Genomic DNA, 15,628 nt, shown 5'->3' with positions numbered 1-15,628 from the left:
TAATGCAAATGAGTAAAGATGGAAATGATTGAAACTTCTTTGATAGGTTGTGGTCAAGGTTCTAAATATCAATATAGATCGATACATTGGATGGGGCATATCGGTCTGTATTGAGAGGCATTGTTTTTTTAGTTATTTTCAAATTAACCTGCTAAAAGGAGTCAGTATAAGGCCTGTCTATTCCATGGAAGGTCAAACCATAAAACACTGTTTATTTTGTTTATCAATAGGTCATCAATATGATACATATCGATCGATACAAGTTGATATGCTGCAAAATTTTGAATCTTGATTGTGTTTTAATTTATGCGTGTGTGTATGCATATTTGTATCTGGGCCGGGGCAGGGGGAGAGCGGATAAAATCCACTTGATCAATTATTTCTAGTGAAGGACTTCAAAGTTTCAAGTATCTATGTATGTATATATCTAAGTATATATTATTATTATTATTATGATGATAATGATAATGATGGGGGTAGGTATTTTAGTTGACCACTTGACATAACTTGTATAAAAAAAGAGATAAATGCTAGCGTTTTCCACAGTAGTCCATGTGGTGGTGATGAAGTTTAATAGACATACGCAATTCCTGAGGTACGTGGGTGGGGAGGGAATGGGACTGATCCGTGGTGGTCCGTCCCCATGTGCTACTGCAATATGGTTGGTAGACAGCTCCATCCTACGTTTATGCTATCTTGTATTTTTGTGAAAGCTTTTATTAATTGCAACTCAAGAAAAATATTGGTAATCAGACTTGCACAACAAGATCATCCGTGCAATAGCTTTTCATGTCCTCTTCCTTTTTTTTCTTATATTTTTTAAGACCCTTACGTTTACTCTAGAAGGGTGGTCATCTAGTATTTGATAAACTATTTATCCGATTTTAAGACCCTTGATATATCTATAATATAAAGAAGAATGCATAGAGTGGGTCAAGGCCTCTCACCACAGCTCTTACACGTAAGTAGGGTTATCAATGGATTGGATATTGGTTCAACCCAATCTGGTCCAATATGAATCCATTATAAATGATCAGGTCCAATCCAATCTGATAAATATCGTGGACTGGACTGATCAAATTCTATACATAGTATTGAACCATCTAACCTACCCACATTGGTTTTAATTCATATTGGGTCCAACCTAAACTTAGTTCATTGACACCCCTACTTTTATATTCTGTCAATCGATTGGATATTGGTTTAACTTGAGGCAGTCCAATAAGTACTTTGGACCGTTAAATCTGAATTGGTCAAATTTAATATGTCTTATCCGTTTAAATTCATTTTGATTTAGATGGGTCCAACTAGGGGTGGCAACGAGTCGAGCTTTTCATGAGCTGCTCGAGCCCAATTTAGTGGGTCGATTATTAAATGAGTCGAGCTCGAGCCTACTAGAGCTCGGCTCGTGAGGCTCGCGAGTCGACTCAAGTATATATATATATATTTGATATTTAATAAATATATATAATATATATAATAAAAGTATAGAAAATAATATATATATATATATTAAAAATATTATAATTCTTAAATTTTTAAATATAAAATAAAAATATTTATATATAATTTTTATTTTTATAAAATATTTTTTTTCTCAAAATCGAGCTCGAGCTTATGAATTTTTTATTCGAGTCGAGCTTGAGCTCAAGGTTCAGGTTCTGGCTCAAACCGAGCTAGCTCGAGCCTTGTAGAACAGTCTTGAGCCGAGCTCGAGCCTAGTATTATTCGGCTCGGCTCGGCTCAAATCCACCCCTAGGTCCAACCCAAACCTGGCCCATTGACACCCCTACACGTAGGCATCTCCATTCTCAGCATTTGCACGTGTGCAGTTCCAAATTCTACAGTGTTTTAATTGGTAAGTTTTGTCATTCATTGCATTTCCTTTTACCCCATCTTTTCCCATTTGGTACACTCTACTTATTTAGGCTTTACTTAGTATTAGTAACGGTTGCATGGTAGCTTTTAAAAATCCCTTAATAGATCGGTTTTTCAATTTTAGTTAGTCTCTCCTCTTGTTAGTAACGGTAGCTCTGCTTATAACGGTTGCATAGTAGCTTTTACAAATCCTTAAGAGGTTGTTTGTTTACCGATTTTTGTTCGCTCAAATCGGGTGTATTCATTCAAAATATGACGCTTCCTTTCCTAACCCACATCTCTCTTCTCATTGTTTTTAGTTTTTTTTTTTTTTATCTGCATTTATTGTTTTTAGTTCAAAAATAGTCTTATGGGAGAGACGTTTCATTTCTCATCTTTGGCTTTGCAGGTTTGGATTAAAACCAATTGTTTGGTTTATTCATTTCTTGGTTTGGATTAAAACCAATTGTTTGGTTTATTCATTTCTTTGCCTGCTCTCTCTCCCTGTCAGTCCGCCTCTCCTCTTTCTAAACCCTCTTGATAGCTTCATTAGAGCGTGCTACCTGTTTTTGCTTTTGTTTTTTTTTTTGTTCGGTTGGTTGAAGGTTGTTTTTTGTTTTCCTAATTTATATGTTTTTGTGATTTTCTATTTTTTTCTATCTTTGTAAAGATTTATTGACTTCTCTATGTTGTTGGAGTTTTGCAAATGTTATGGCTAACTTTTGGAGTTCACTGATTATAAAAGAATGATGTTTCAGTCCAGGTTTAACAATTGTTTTGTTTTTTTTTTTTAATTTATATTTTGTGATTCAGGTTTAACAGTTGTATTTCTCTAATGTTGTAGATGCTCTACAATTGAAGGTTTTCCTTGGTGTTTGCTAAATAAGTCCTTTTACTGCAAATTTACTAAATAAATTCCGTGCATCGCATAGATTCCTGCTAGTTTATTATATATAGGAGAAGACCAGCTCACCCTTCATCAGACAACCACAACCGAATCACAAAGTGCACAGCTTCATAGTCTCAACCTAACCCCAAAATAAAATAAAAAACATTCATTACACCCAAAAAAATAAAAAAAAAGCTAACTTATATATAACACAAGAAGCTTCCAGTAATCCTGTTTTAGGAAACTTACGAGCTCAAGTGGAGTACTTTAAAAAAGTTGTAAAAAGCAAAACTCTTAAAATCAATTCCTTTATTAGCTAAGAGGTCTCCACAATGGTTCCATTCTCTTAGGAAAAGCTTTCAAGGCTGTGTTTGCTTGCGATGTAAATTCTGAACTAGTGTAAACTTGTACCCTAATCCGGTACTCACATTTGATAGCAGTATTTTTATACATTATAAATCAATGTATTAAAAAACGTAGAAAGGTTTTGTTCCTGATGCAAATGAATGAACTAGGCAGTAGACACCAACGGGCAAGAACGAGTACAAAATTAATTTTAATCAATATAGGCAATTAGGCACTATTAATAAAATCACATTGAAATTAGTTGGAGACGCGGGGAATCGAACCCCGTGCCTCTCGCATGCGAAGCGAGCGCTCTACCATATGAGCTACGTCCCCAAATGTTAATTACCTTTGCTTGATTATTATTTTATATAAACTGATCCTGTCAGCAATATACACCCACCCATGAATTTATTAATTTCCCGAAGAATTCCATCCAATGGGCCATACACATTAAAAGTTAAGGTTTTTAAAATCGAATCGTCGATCAAGGGTCCAATTCTTATGTCGAACAATCCAACCATTCAGATCAAAACGGATGACCCGTTCTAATAAAAAATAAAAATAAAAAATGACTAAAATTGTTTGATGGTTTGAACGGTTTGAACAGTTCAACTGTCTGGGTCAACGGTTTGTTGACCAAATCAATATTTTTTGGCGAAATAATGGTTTTAGAATATTCCCAATTTTTCTGATCTGACCATCCGGTCTGGACTGGTTTTGATAACCATGTCAAAAATACTCTTTTTTTCACCCCTTCATCTATTCTTATATAAATGAAAAAGAAAATCAAAATTTTAAAAAATGGACAGGAAAATGGAACCGTGGCCACTAGTTCCCAAATCAAACGGTCTGATTGTCTGATTCAAACCCGGGTCAAATGAGTTTAGGTTCTAAATCGGATCTGAACTCATAACCAGTTCCTGGCTCAACCAGAACTTTACAAAGCTTTCATTGTAAAATGGGATGTAGCAAAATGAAATGGTCCCGTGGATGTAATATCTTGACCCACTTCCAGTTGATCTAGCGGATAGGATCCGTCTAGTGTCAGTTCCCACTTCCCACTACTTTGCAAGCAGGCAAGAATTGAATTCACTTCTTAATCAGCTCTGAAGTCTGTAGACCAAACCCTCTTGCAGAGGATATAAATATCCCTTGGTGAGGTGGCCCATACTATTAAAATGAGAATTGTAGCCTTTTCGGATCTTCAACCCACAAGAAACTTACCCATAACTAATTATATATCACTATAGCCGCACATTAAGAGCATCCTCCTCCTTTATTTATATGTTAGCATTTACGGGAGATATTCTGAATGTACAGCTATAATGTCCTGTAGGCAGGAGATCCAAATTAAATTTTTACACCTGGGAAAAGACAGAGACAGATCTGAATCTGACTACGGTTGTCAATGGACTCCTTGATCTGATCCAATTCTAACAGATCCAGGATTGGCCCATAAATTCAACTGGGACAATTTTCATTTGTATATATGCAGAACTACCAGATCCAAAGATCCAATTAAAATTGGATCGGTTCTAGAGCCACTCTGCTCCATCAGTCCAACCTGACAAGACTCTTATCCAGGACTACGCTTTAATCTGCGGCATACATTATTGAAATCAAAGCTAAAAATGGCAAATGTGATTGGATCAAGTATTGGGCTCTGGGCCATTGTATAATTTGTTAGTCCGAACTGGATCCACCCGGTCCACTTCCCACCTATTGGCAGCTTGATATTCGAATCCTACGTTGCATCCTCATTGGGTTGTTCCTGGTTTAACTGCAGCGGCCGATCAATAGGAATGGACAGTCAACGGCGGTGCAGCCAATGAGCCAACGCTGCGATTCTTTAACGAAAAAAACAAGAGACATGATGGCGTCCACCTGAGGGACACAATTTGTACTGTCATCCTCGGGGCAAAAGCGTCGGAATACAAGATTTTAATAACATATACCGTATACTAGATGGGGCTTACACAGCTGAAGGATCTTTATTTCTAATCTCTATTCTCTAGTCTTTACCAATGTTTGGGTCACTAGTTCAATCATCCTGGTCGAATGGTTCAGGTTTTTAACATAAAAAAATGATTTTTTTGAAAATTTGTATACACTTTTAACTTTTAAGTGTATAATTCATGACTTAGTTATTGCGTATAATGCAAGGTATTAAAAATTAGATTGGACATCGAACCATTTTGTTCATCGATTCTTGGGTAAAATGGTCCGATCATTTAATTTGACAAACAGCTCATTTTCATTTTAAAAAATAAAAGGTTAATGTTTGAATCGACAATTTGACCGCTCGGGTCAGCAAATCATTGACTAAGTCAACAGTTTTTTGTCCAAAAACAATTTTAGAGAGAAATAGAACCGATTGTCTAAACAGTTCCTAAGTCAACTGGTCCAACCATCAGGTCCGATCTAATTTTCAAAACCATATTCTAATGGATCAATGGTCCAATCACCTAAATCTGGATAATTTTTAACCAATTTCTGGATTTTACTAGAACCAGACCCAAATCTTGGCCGAATGATGATTTGAATGGTTCAACAGAAGCGGGTTACAAACACTGTTGTCTACTCTAGCCTTTGCGCACTGATCTGAGACAAAAAATATTCCAATCCAATGGCTTGGGGTATTATTACAAACATTTCCAATTCAGCAGCTTTTGTTCTGTGCATGCATTAGGCCCCGGCCTGAGCCATCAGGTTATGTAACAGATTCACAGCACAGGACCTTGGCTGGATCCAATCAAAGCAACGGTAACCATCTGATCAGTCACAATCTCGCACGAAATCACTTAAAATTGAAGAGTGGTCAGTGGTGGGGCCCTTCCTTGTGCACATGCGTCCCTGTTTGTTTACCACAACTAAGTATTAACGTTGAAAAAAGAAAGTAGAAACGTAAGCCAGATTACTAGAAACCACACTACAACCGGAGAGAGAGAGAAATAGAAGAATTATAATATTAATAAATGGTCCACTCCCCAGTTCCCCAGTTTCCACAGTCGTTTACGGCTGTCTAGTCACCGTTTGGTCCATTCAATGCCAAGTTGCCAACAATAACAGCAATCTCTCTCTCTCTCTCTCTCTCTCTCTGAAAAACAACAAGCCAAAATAAATACATCTCCCCTTCTCTTCTTTCTCCATCTCATCACTCATTTCTCTCCTTTTAGAAGCAGAACATACGCAGAAAGCCACAAATAACTCTAACACTCTCTCCTTCTCTTTCTCTGTCTGTCTGTCTTTCTCTCCCTCTCTCTCTCTCTGTGTCTCGGCGCGTGTTTGTAGGTGTGCAGTGCGCACGAAAGCGGAAAGACAAGAGAAAATGTCCAATGGTCTTCGCAGAAACCTCAACCTCTGCTTCCTAAACACAAAGCGCAGACGCCCACCCACAACCCATTCACCTGCTATTCCGCTGGCCTCGAAAGATCAAAAACGTCCAGCACCCACAACCAACCCATCTGTCCTGATCAAGAACTTCAACTCCCTCTACGATCTTACCTCAGACTCCACCTCTAAGTCCCGTAGCCGCTCCAGCGACGACTTCTCCTCGTCAGACTCCGACCTCGACACCACCCCCGACTTCGCCACCATATTTGCCTCCCAGCGCTTCTTCTTCTCCTCCCCGGGCCGCTCAAACTCAATCATCGAGCCGCCGGAATGCCCGCCGGAATCCGACACTCTAGTCGGCGGAGGTGTCCCGATCCCCACGTACTCGCCGGATCCCTTCATGGATTTCAGGCGATCAATGCAGGAGATGGTCGAGGCACGGGAACTGTTGGACGTCAAGGCCGATTGGGATTACTTGCACGAGTTGCTCTTATGCTATCTCACGCTGAACCCCAAGCACACCCACAAGTTCATCATTGGCGCTTTTGCCGATCTCCTCGTCAGTCTCATGACAGAGCCAGAAGAGGGTGCTCGCCGGTAACCTGACGACGTCTCCGGCCGGTGTACGGTTTCACGGCGGTTGGTGTAACGTGCTTGTCTGTATATAGCCCCCCCACCCCCTTTTTTAAATATTCTTATTGTTATCTCTCTTTATCCTTTATTTATCTAAACTCTCCCTGTTCTGCTTTTGTTTCTTTCTTTCGCCTGGACTTTTCTATGGGGACAGATGCGAGATCCCAAGACTCTAGAGAGATAATTATCAACTGCCACCATGAAATACTGAGAAAGCTTTTCTATTTAATATAGTTGTTTTAATTGTTTTCTTTTGGGTTTAGGTAACTTTGTCTTTGAGATTCCACTATTAAGATCTCGAAACTATGGCATTTAGTGAGATGGGTAGGGCATAAATCAGACGGTTAGGAATAATTTTATGAGATGGGTAATGACCAGTACAAGGAGATGATCTAGCCTCTTGGTCGGTTCTGATTAAAATAAGTGAAAGAAAAAGGTTTGTGTACATCTATGTATCTTCCTTGTCTATCTGATTGAGGGTAATTAGTTTTTGGACAGACAAAAGATTTAGCAGAGAACAAGGCCAAAATTTACATGTTCGATGGAAACAAGTAACGCCAAAGTTAAAAAAGGACGAGGGAATCTCAATTTTTGTCAATGGTTAACTTTTACGAGCTTGGGATGAGCCGCCCCTGTTTAGTTTGGGACTGGTTTTAGTCCTTCAGAGTTCAGACATGGTTGAGAGAATTGAGATCTGCCAAACCTGACCCAGGAATATCTACCTGGCAGAGGATTGTGAGTGGCTCAAAGGCAGCTCATTCCATGGCTCCGGATGCCAAACGACCCTTCAATTAGGTTGCTTTTGGATAAGCTTAAGGTTTTGTGCTTTCTATGGGTCTTGGGGCTTAAAAATGTTTTGGTTTTTAAGGTCATAGTGTTTTTAAAAGCAATTCTTTCAACTTTGTATTTTGAAGAGAAAATTGTGTTGTTAGGTGAGATTTTTTAATAGGATTTTATTTTCTAACATGCCTCCTCTTTTATGCTGAAACTTAATTTCATTGAATAGGTTTTTATATATTGAGATTTCAGATATTTGCTCTGAATTCATTCCGAAGAATGTGGTCTAAATAGATCATCTTACATCAACGCTTCTGTCCAAAACCTGGGAAAAGCAGGCTGGGTTTAGGCAAGTAGGGCTGGTCGGGTTCACAACTGCCAGCGCTAGCTTCATAGTTTTTTTTTTTTTTATGCATGGGCGTGGCACGCAACATCTCCACAAAGAGTCCGCATCATGTGGTCCAGTCGAACCGGACACACTGGCCCGCTGCACGGGGCGACAACAAAACAGTAGTAGTGGTAGTGATTAGTGAACGGTGCCGAAGGTTGATTGATTTTGAGATGAAAATCAGAAAATGGGATACCACCCAAACAGCATTCTTAATCCCTTGCTTTGCGGATTCTTGTCCATTTAGAACATCACTCAGCCCAAATACCACATTAGATTTTTGACTTTTTCAGTTAATTAATGAAACCGTTTGATAAAGGTGTCTTACGAAATTTAAAAAAGAAATGGTAATTTATCAGGTAGTTCATATATAGTTGATTTCATCCAATGACCCAACTATCAAAAGTCGTTTTTTGGCCACGGAAGAGTGCTGTAGCCTGCATGTTAGATGGGCCCAATGGATTAATGGATGCAGCATCCACTTGCATTATGTGCCGTATGCAACAGTGAATGCAGAAGAAGCTTACAAGGATGAAGGATTCCTTCCTAGTAGTAAATTAGTAATATCTCTATCTGTCCTCTGCAATAAGACAAGGAATCCCTTGTTATTAGTGAGCTAACAATGGCTATTGGCTTCTGCCAAACCCTTTGGCTTGGAATATTTTATCTCTGGGTTGGGGTAGAGACGTAGAGTGGAGTGGGTTTTAAGTAACCTGGACCATTAGGAACATCTTTTGTACTTTATGTTGTAAATGATGAATAGATGTTCCCGATGTGCGGCTGTAATATATTGTTACAGCCGCAATGTCGTGGGATGCCTTCTCTCGGTTGTTCCTGTTGTTCAACTATAGTATCTTGTGTATAGTGTGTGGGTAGTAGATCCAAGCTCGTTCCAACAATGGGTAGGTTTTCGGTCGCAGTCCATGTGCCATGAATGTGATGGGCTGTCCTACATGTCTAGGGCCACAATGGGTTGGTTTTCAGTTACTGCTGTATGGTTGGGTGTGGGTGGGGAAGCTGAGATCACAACCTGGATTAGGTAAGTGGGCTCCCTTTTGCTTGATGAAGGTATCCAAATAGGAATTGGGATTGCACAACCTCACAGTACATGTCAATGTTTATTGGGAACATCTCCGAGTGAATAAAAACATACGAGATGTTCCCGATGTGGGACTGAGACATGCTGTGAGATTGGCGCGAGGAGCAGATCCCAACTCTCCAAACAATGTGACTGTTCTATTAAATGGACCGGTTGATAACAGCTGAAGTGGTCGAATTGTTGATTTGATGTCTTTATTTATTTAATTTTTCTTTTTAGTGATTAAGCTATTAAGTAGGTCATGAGCTCTGCTTTAATGGCTGAATGGCATGTTGATTTGAATAGTCAGCCATTGAAGATGCAACTCAATCCCACAGTCAAGGTTTTTAAAACCGACTAGATAATGAACCGATTAAAGGTCTGGTTTTTGGGTTGAATAGTCCAATTGTTCGAACGAAATGGATAGTCTATTCTAATAAAAAAAAACATCCAAAACCATTGAATGATTCCAGCAGTTCAATTGCCTGGATCAACGATTCTTGATGAAATAATTATTCGACCAGTTCCTGAATTTTTGGTTCGACGGTCTGGTCCGATTTAGTTTTGAAAACATGCTCACAGCCCCTGACCCTAAGGTCGCAGTCAGTATTCAGCTATATCTGGAGTTTAATTCATGATGACCCAACCTAATTAATAGGTAGGGTCGTGCAGGGAAGGTCCCTACTTGACCCGACTAGGAACCCTTTTTCTCAACATCAATTGTTTAAGAAAAAGGAAAAGAAAGTCTGTAATTGGTTGACCTCTCATGTCAACCCTGAACCCCAACAAGAAGCATTGATGATATAGCACGATTTAGTAATGCTTTCTTTTCCTCTTTGAGCAAATCACAATCCTGGATGGTTCCTTGTTGTCATGTCAGCCACTATCAAATTGCTGTCATGAGTTGTGATTACTCAACTGGCTTTTGGGATTTTGGATTTCTCAATTCTCAAAATTAAAATGGAGGTTGTTTTTTTATTTGTTTTTGACACCTGCTAAAAGGTAAAAAAATCCACATCCAGAATACGCATCAGCTGCTTTTGTTTTATTTTACTACTTCAATTTGGATGTGAAAAAAAGAGATTTAAATCTTTAATAAAGCTAAAAATAATTAAATGATAGAAAAAAAAGCCGAACAGGGCATTTGCATAGCATAATCAGGTTTTTAAATGCAAGGCTCCTTTAGATGAGTTTTAGGCAAGTATTATGGTCAAGCCCTAAAGTGATTTGAGCCTTTGGTTAGAGTTACTAAAAACAATCTAATTTTTAAGCCCAAATGCTCCCTTTGCATGTGGTAGAAATCTGAATTTTAAAAGCAAATTTTACATCTGGTTCAGTTTTGTATCTATTTATTTGTAACTAATTATGTTTTACACAACCATTTGAAATAAAATTTGTATTTTTGATCTCATTTGCACTTATTAATAGTGCAAATTTTGCATCAGTTTGAATCCTAAAGGCTAATCTGCACAACTTTCTTTTTACATAAATTCTCTCTCATACAACATAGGAACCACAGCATCTTGATCCTTACTTACCTTTACTCTCAAACAAATAACCTTTTCTCTACCTCCATTATCTATCATATCATATCAGGTAGAAACCACAATTTTACTTCAACAAATAAGTCAAATATCAAGCAATATCAAATCAGAATTGACACTCAACCTACCTGTACTTTCATGCATTTATGCCACCTAGTACACTTGAAACAAAGAGCCCATTACAACATTAGGGAGTAACTTCCCACTCTTGGGTTTTGAAAGCAAAAATCCTGAAATCCATCCAAAATTCAACCTAATTCTTTTTATTATTTTGATCTTTCCAGCCAAAATAAAATAATCTGAACTTTCGTTATTTGAATGAAATGAGTTAATTTTTAAAATAAGTAAGTAGGTGTTTGGCATCAATGTCTTCTTTCAGAAAACAGTGTCATATCAGAAATCCGTTTTTTGGAAAAAAAACATCTTTTGTTTGGTTAGCCATTTTTTCTAAAAAACATTTTCTTAAACCACGTCGAAAAAGATGTAGTCTTGGTGTTTTTTCCTACTTTCTATTGTTGCTGACATGGCACTGAAAAACATCTATATGGCAGCAACAACAATGATATCAAATACAAAACCTAAGAAAACATGTTTATATAGCATCATTTTCTGAAAAAATGCTTCTCAAGAAGCAGCATTGATTCCAAACACTGCCTGACAAAATCCTTTAAGGCTTAAAAAAAAATACATTACCCAAAATTTTGGTTCTTTTGAAATACTTTAAGACTGCATTTGGCATCTATCCTTTTTGCGGTTAGAAATTCAGTGGCATTTTAGCTGCATAAAGAAAATAAATCCTTAAAAAAAGGAATGACAAATGCAGCCTCAGATTTCAGCCAAAAAACATTTGAAAGAATTATGGAGTCATCTGCATAGACCCTACTTTCTCAGATAGGCCATCCACCTTCAATGGTGAATATTGATAAGACAAATGCCGAATATTTTGTGGGGTTGATCAAAACAAGGTAGGGAGCCTAGCGGGTGTGGGGGGTTATGTGTTATCAACCCTAGCAATGAGTGTAGCATGTCTAGTGCACGACTTATTGAATAAGGGTCACTCAAGCATCTGACACTATTCCATGCAAGGACAGCAGCAGGACACATCACTTAGTGGGCCCAGCCCAACTTCGGAGATCATTTCTATTAATTATTTTTTTGACGATTTGATGATGATGAATTACTGGTCAGATGAGCGTAGTGGGCTCTCTGATTATCAGAAATTGGATTGAGAAATGGAAAAATGTTGGTGCGAGGCCCATAAGGGGACTGGATTTGGACCCTCTTGCCAAGTATGAATGGAGATCGAAGAGAGGGGAAAAAAAGTAGATTCCTTTGGACCCCAAACAGTTTTTTGCAAGAAAAAGATCCTTATCGAGAAGCATGCTTTTTGACCATAGAAGGCAGTAATGATTTGAATTCTATTTCTGTCTTGACGAATAACTACCTCCAACTCCAAGTGTAGTTTCAAATAAGTGTGTTTGCAGCCGATACGTTTCATAGTATTCCCGTTTCATCCATTTGCCACTTCAAAAAATAGAAAAATAAAAAGAAAACAGCATTTTCAAAAATATCATCAGATTGGTTAATATGTTTATGATACAAGTTGATTGGTCACAAGTTTTTTTATATGATATCCTTTTGGTATCAATAGAACATCTTCATGAATTATGTTTATGTACAAATATATAGTTTATATTTGAAGTTCGTATCTACAGACGACAATACATTGCTGGTCATGCCCATCTGGCCGCATGTTGAAGATATCAGTGACTACAACACAACCAATATTCTATATGTGCGGCTGAATAAACGTGGCCAGCAGATCCAGACTCTTATATTTGTATTTATAAACTTTGGATTTGTATTCAATAAATTTGCATTTGCACACTTCTCAAACTAAACCTAAATGATAAACAAAAAAAAAAAAAAATTACACCTTAAAATTCTAGAATGGTTTTTATACAAACTTGTATACGTTAATATGAATGTTCAATCATACGTTTCAAGCAATATAACCCATCACCATCGGTTCATCATCATAATGCAAGCCTTATCCTGACCATGCCGAATTGGCTATATTTCATCATTCCCTTTCATTATTGACCAAGTAAAACAACTTTTCTTAATTCATATATGATCGACTTCTAATGTCTATATATTTCATTGGGACCAGATGGGCTGGAGACAAAATCATGTACAGTGGGCTGAGCTGTATACATGGGTCCACATGGGACCTACACTTTATGCATATAAAACATTAGTATGTTCATTCTTGTTATCTTATGCTATAACTAATAGGAATGAACCTTCTCAAGTGTAAATACAAATCGTTAATTGTATTGGGGATCCAGCAACAAGTTTTACGAGGGCTGTGAGGACGAAATCCGAATTCTCCGGCAACGGATTCAGCATTTCATCTGGAGAGCCCAGAAGAGTTCAACTGGTTCTACTAATAGGGAAAAATGATAACACAAACAAGTATGCTGCCGGAAAGGTATGATACCAAAAGGGCTTGACCAACTAACTCATACCCTTTCTGTGAATTTTGATAAATACCATCTTATTGGTTACCGCTTTTATAATATCGGTTACAAGTTCTTCCGGTATCATCGTTAAACTATAATTTACCAAACCTCAACGAGGAACTTTGGTTAATTTTGGTAGATAATGCATTATTTTTCATTTTATTTTTTATTGGACATCTCATATACTACACAGTTATTATCAGGTTAATATCTGATACATAGGCCCACATGATATTAAATTAAGTTTTTTGGGGGTAGGCCCACCACAGAGTAGCTTGCTACTAGGGCCTTCATGCGTCGCCCATGCATTGCACTACTGCGCGGGCGTGATAAAAAACTAAGGGAAATTTAGAGTTCAGTCCACCTGAAAAACTTTTATTAGTTTTTCAATTTCATTTACCAACGCCTGAACCTATGATTTTTTACCCCTTTAAATTTTGATTCAATTTGCCACCTGTCACTATTTCAATTGTACAAACTGTTCTAAAGTTTATGAAGTGAACTGAACAACAAAATCCCCAAAAAATAATTAACTGATAGGTAAATTAAGGGACCAATGTTGGCAGCAAATCCTCTGTGTATTTGCAACCACTTAAGGGTCGTTTAATCGCTAACAGCTGAAGTGGATGAACGAATGACTTATTAATTATAATCAATCCAACTTTTTGAAGACTTTATTCACTGAAAGAGAAAACAATAAGTCAATCAGTTCAGCCACTTCAGCTGGTGGAGGGGGGTCATGCCCCCTCCCCCCAAATGCCTTAAAAAGCCTACAATCCCTATTGATATTTCACTTATATTTTGCTCCCCTCCCATTTCCTTCTTACATCTCAGCTAAATTAAGGATTCATTTGGGTTGCAACTGGAATTAGAATCAAAATCGAAATTTATCAAATTGGAATAGGAATGATATATCCCTTCAAAAACTAAAATTAGAATTAGAATCAGAATCAAATAGAACGAATTCTCATTTCCAAGGAAGAGGAGGAAGAATAATGGTCATTCTGTAAAGTGGGTGAATATCATTCCACATGGGAATGGGATTCCAATTCTACCTAACTAAATGGTTGAAATCAGAATCCAATTCCGGACCCCTAATCCCGCAAACCAAATGAACCCATAATTTTATTTGAGGAGTAGTATATCAAATATCAACATATTTATGTTTTACGGTGTAATGCATGAGCAGGTAAAAGAGACAATTTATGAGGCAGTTTGTAATCGGTTCAACAGACCTCCCCAACTACAGCCAAGAATGCAGTTATATCGGTCCCATCAACTAGTTGACCCGACACCAGCTTGCACTTGAGCCTTGCCAAAATAGTGAATAATGAAACATTACCTTAGGACAAGTCTTGATTGATGCCTTGATGGCAATATATCCTTCTTCCTTGCTACAAAACAAATGACTCTATGGTTATCAATAAATCACTAGTACCTTACTTTTTCGAGACATGACAGAACCGGTCTGACCGGGGTGCAAAGTTGATACATACATGCTCATGCAAAATATTCACTGAAGAATGTTAACCCTATTCTCTCTCTCTCTCTGATGTATGTGGCAAGTAGAAGTAGAGATAGAGATGTACTCTCACCTTTGGTTTTACATGTATCCATGTAACCTGATGTAATCATCCGGATGGCCACATGAAAAGACACATTCACTGTTCTTCCAATTTGGGCATATGTGAGCCATGAAATCAATGGTGAGAGTAGATCTCTAATCCTATTTGCATGATCATGATTATAAGCATCCTCTGATCAGGTACAGTTTTCATCAGAGGAACCATCCAACAAATTGTTGGTTTTCTGTCATATTCCATATGCCACGAGTGTGATCGTCTATCTACCTAAGGGTACAACATGTCGGTGCTTTGAAATATTTATCACTTTGGTTACATTAGTACATAGTTGGTGTATTGGGGTAAATAGGAACATGAATTGGAGTCAAACAGTAGTAGTGGTCACCATATGAAAAATTGCCAAAAGTTAAGGTTTGTATGTAGTCCACGCCTCCTAATCAAGGGTGTTAATTGGACTGGATTTGGTCCAATATGAGATCATTATAAATGGTTCATATTCAATCCAATCCAATCCAATTAATACTTTAGACCACTTTGCACCGATTTAATTCAATGTTTGGATCGTCCAATCTTTTTATATTAGTTTTAATTTAGATTGGTTCTAATTCAAATATGATCCATTGATACATGTATTCTTATCTTTTATTAATGGACTAAATATTGGTTTAATCCA

At 37.6% G+C, this 15,628-nt stretch overlaps 1 protein-coding gene and 2 non-coding genes across 3 annotated transcripts; 2 read left to right on the top strand and 1 right to left on the bottom strand.

Annotated features, from left to right (window-relative positions):
• Positions 1-3,354: 3,354 nt before the first annotated feature.
• On the bottom strand, positions 3,355-3,427 carry TRNAA-CGC (transfer RNA alanine (anticodon CGC)). The gene has a single exon. It is a non-coding gene; the product is annotated as a tRNA-Ala (tRNA).
• Positions 3,428-6,205: 2,778 nt separating this feature from the next.
• On the top strand, positions 6,206-7,285 carry LOC104611716 (transcription repressor OFP11-like). The gene has a single exon (XM_010278903.2). The coding sequence runs from the start codon at positions 6,423-6,425 to the stop codon at positions 7,026-7,028; it is 606 nt and encodes a 201-aa protein (XP_010277205.1). The 5' UTR covers positions 6,206-6,422; the 3' UTR covers positions 7,029-7,285.
• Positions 7,286-13,523: 6,238 nt separating this feature from the next.
• On the top strand, positions 13,524-13,712 carry LOC148800838 (U2 spliceosomal RNA). The gene has a single exon (XR_016070997.1). It is a non-coding gene; the product is annotated as a U2 spliceosomal RNA (small nuclear RNA).
• Positions 13,713-15,628: the final 1,916 nt, after the last annotated feature.

This window comes from Nelumbo nucifera, chromosome 4 (genome assembly GCF_055504915.1).
Source record: "Nelumbo nucifera cultivar China Antique chromosome 4, China Antique-T2T, whole genome shotgun sequence".
Classification (NCBI taxonomy): domain Eukaryota; kingdom Viridiplantae; phylum Streptophyta; class Magnoliopsida; order Proteales; family Nelumbonaceae; genus Nelumbo; species Nelumbo nucifera.
The sequence above is the reverse complement of the archived record's forward strand: the minus strand, read 5'-3'. Positions and strand labels throughout refer to the sequence as shown.